This window comes from Myotis davidii, unplaced genomic scaffold (assembly GCF_000327345.1).
Source record: "Myotis davidii unplaced genomic scaffold, ASM32734v1 scaffold1534, whole genome shotgun sequence".
NCBI lineage: Eukaryota > Metazoa > Chordata > Mammalia > Chiroptera > Vespertilionidae > Myotis > Myotis davidii.
Window position 1 is genome coordinate 1192335 of NW_006285799.1, and position 330 is coordinate 1192664.

The 330-nt window shown below is 40.3% G+C and overlaps 1 protein-coding gene across 1 annotated transcript in view; it reads right to left on the reverse strand.

Moving 5' to 3' along the window:
- TRAPPC3L (trafficking protein particle complex 3-like) overlaps window positions 1-330 on the reverse strand; it is a 31991-nt gene that overhangs the window by 4917 nt on the left and 26744 nt on the right. Inside the window, exon 3 of the mRNA XM_015559521.1 lies at window positions 9-95. Coding sequence (XP_015415007.1) covers window positions 9-95 — 87 coding nt within the window. The remainder of the gene's footprint in view (window positions 1-8; window positions 96-330) is intronic.

A 330-nucleotide genomic window follows, 5' to 3' on the forward strand; every position in this document is an offset into this window, starting at 1 on the left:
AAGCAGACATCATCCAGAATCAGGGAAAATTCATTTCTGCTTGAATTATTACAGGTCACACTTGGTGTAATTCCCAAGTACATCTTGAAAGCCACCTAACAAAGAGGAGGGGAAATTACGAAAACTTGGTTTAGAACAAATGTCTATAAATAGGGCACCCAAACACCCTGTTCTGGGCAGTGCTATGTAAGGGGGAAGCGCATGGAGTTTGCAGTCAGGAAGTCTGGGCCCACACTTACCTTTGGAGTGTACTGAACGTATGACCAATGCAAGTCTTAAATCCTTTTATTTTTATGAAACATCTTAAGGGACTAGATCTTAAAACAAAAA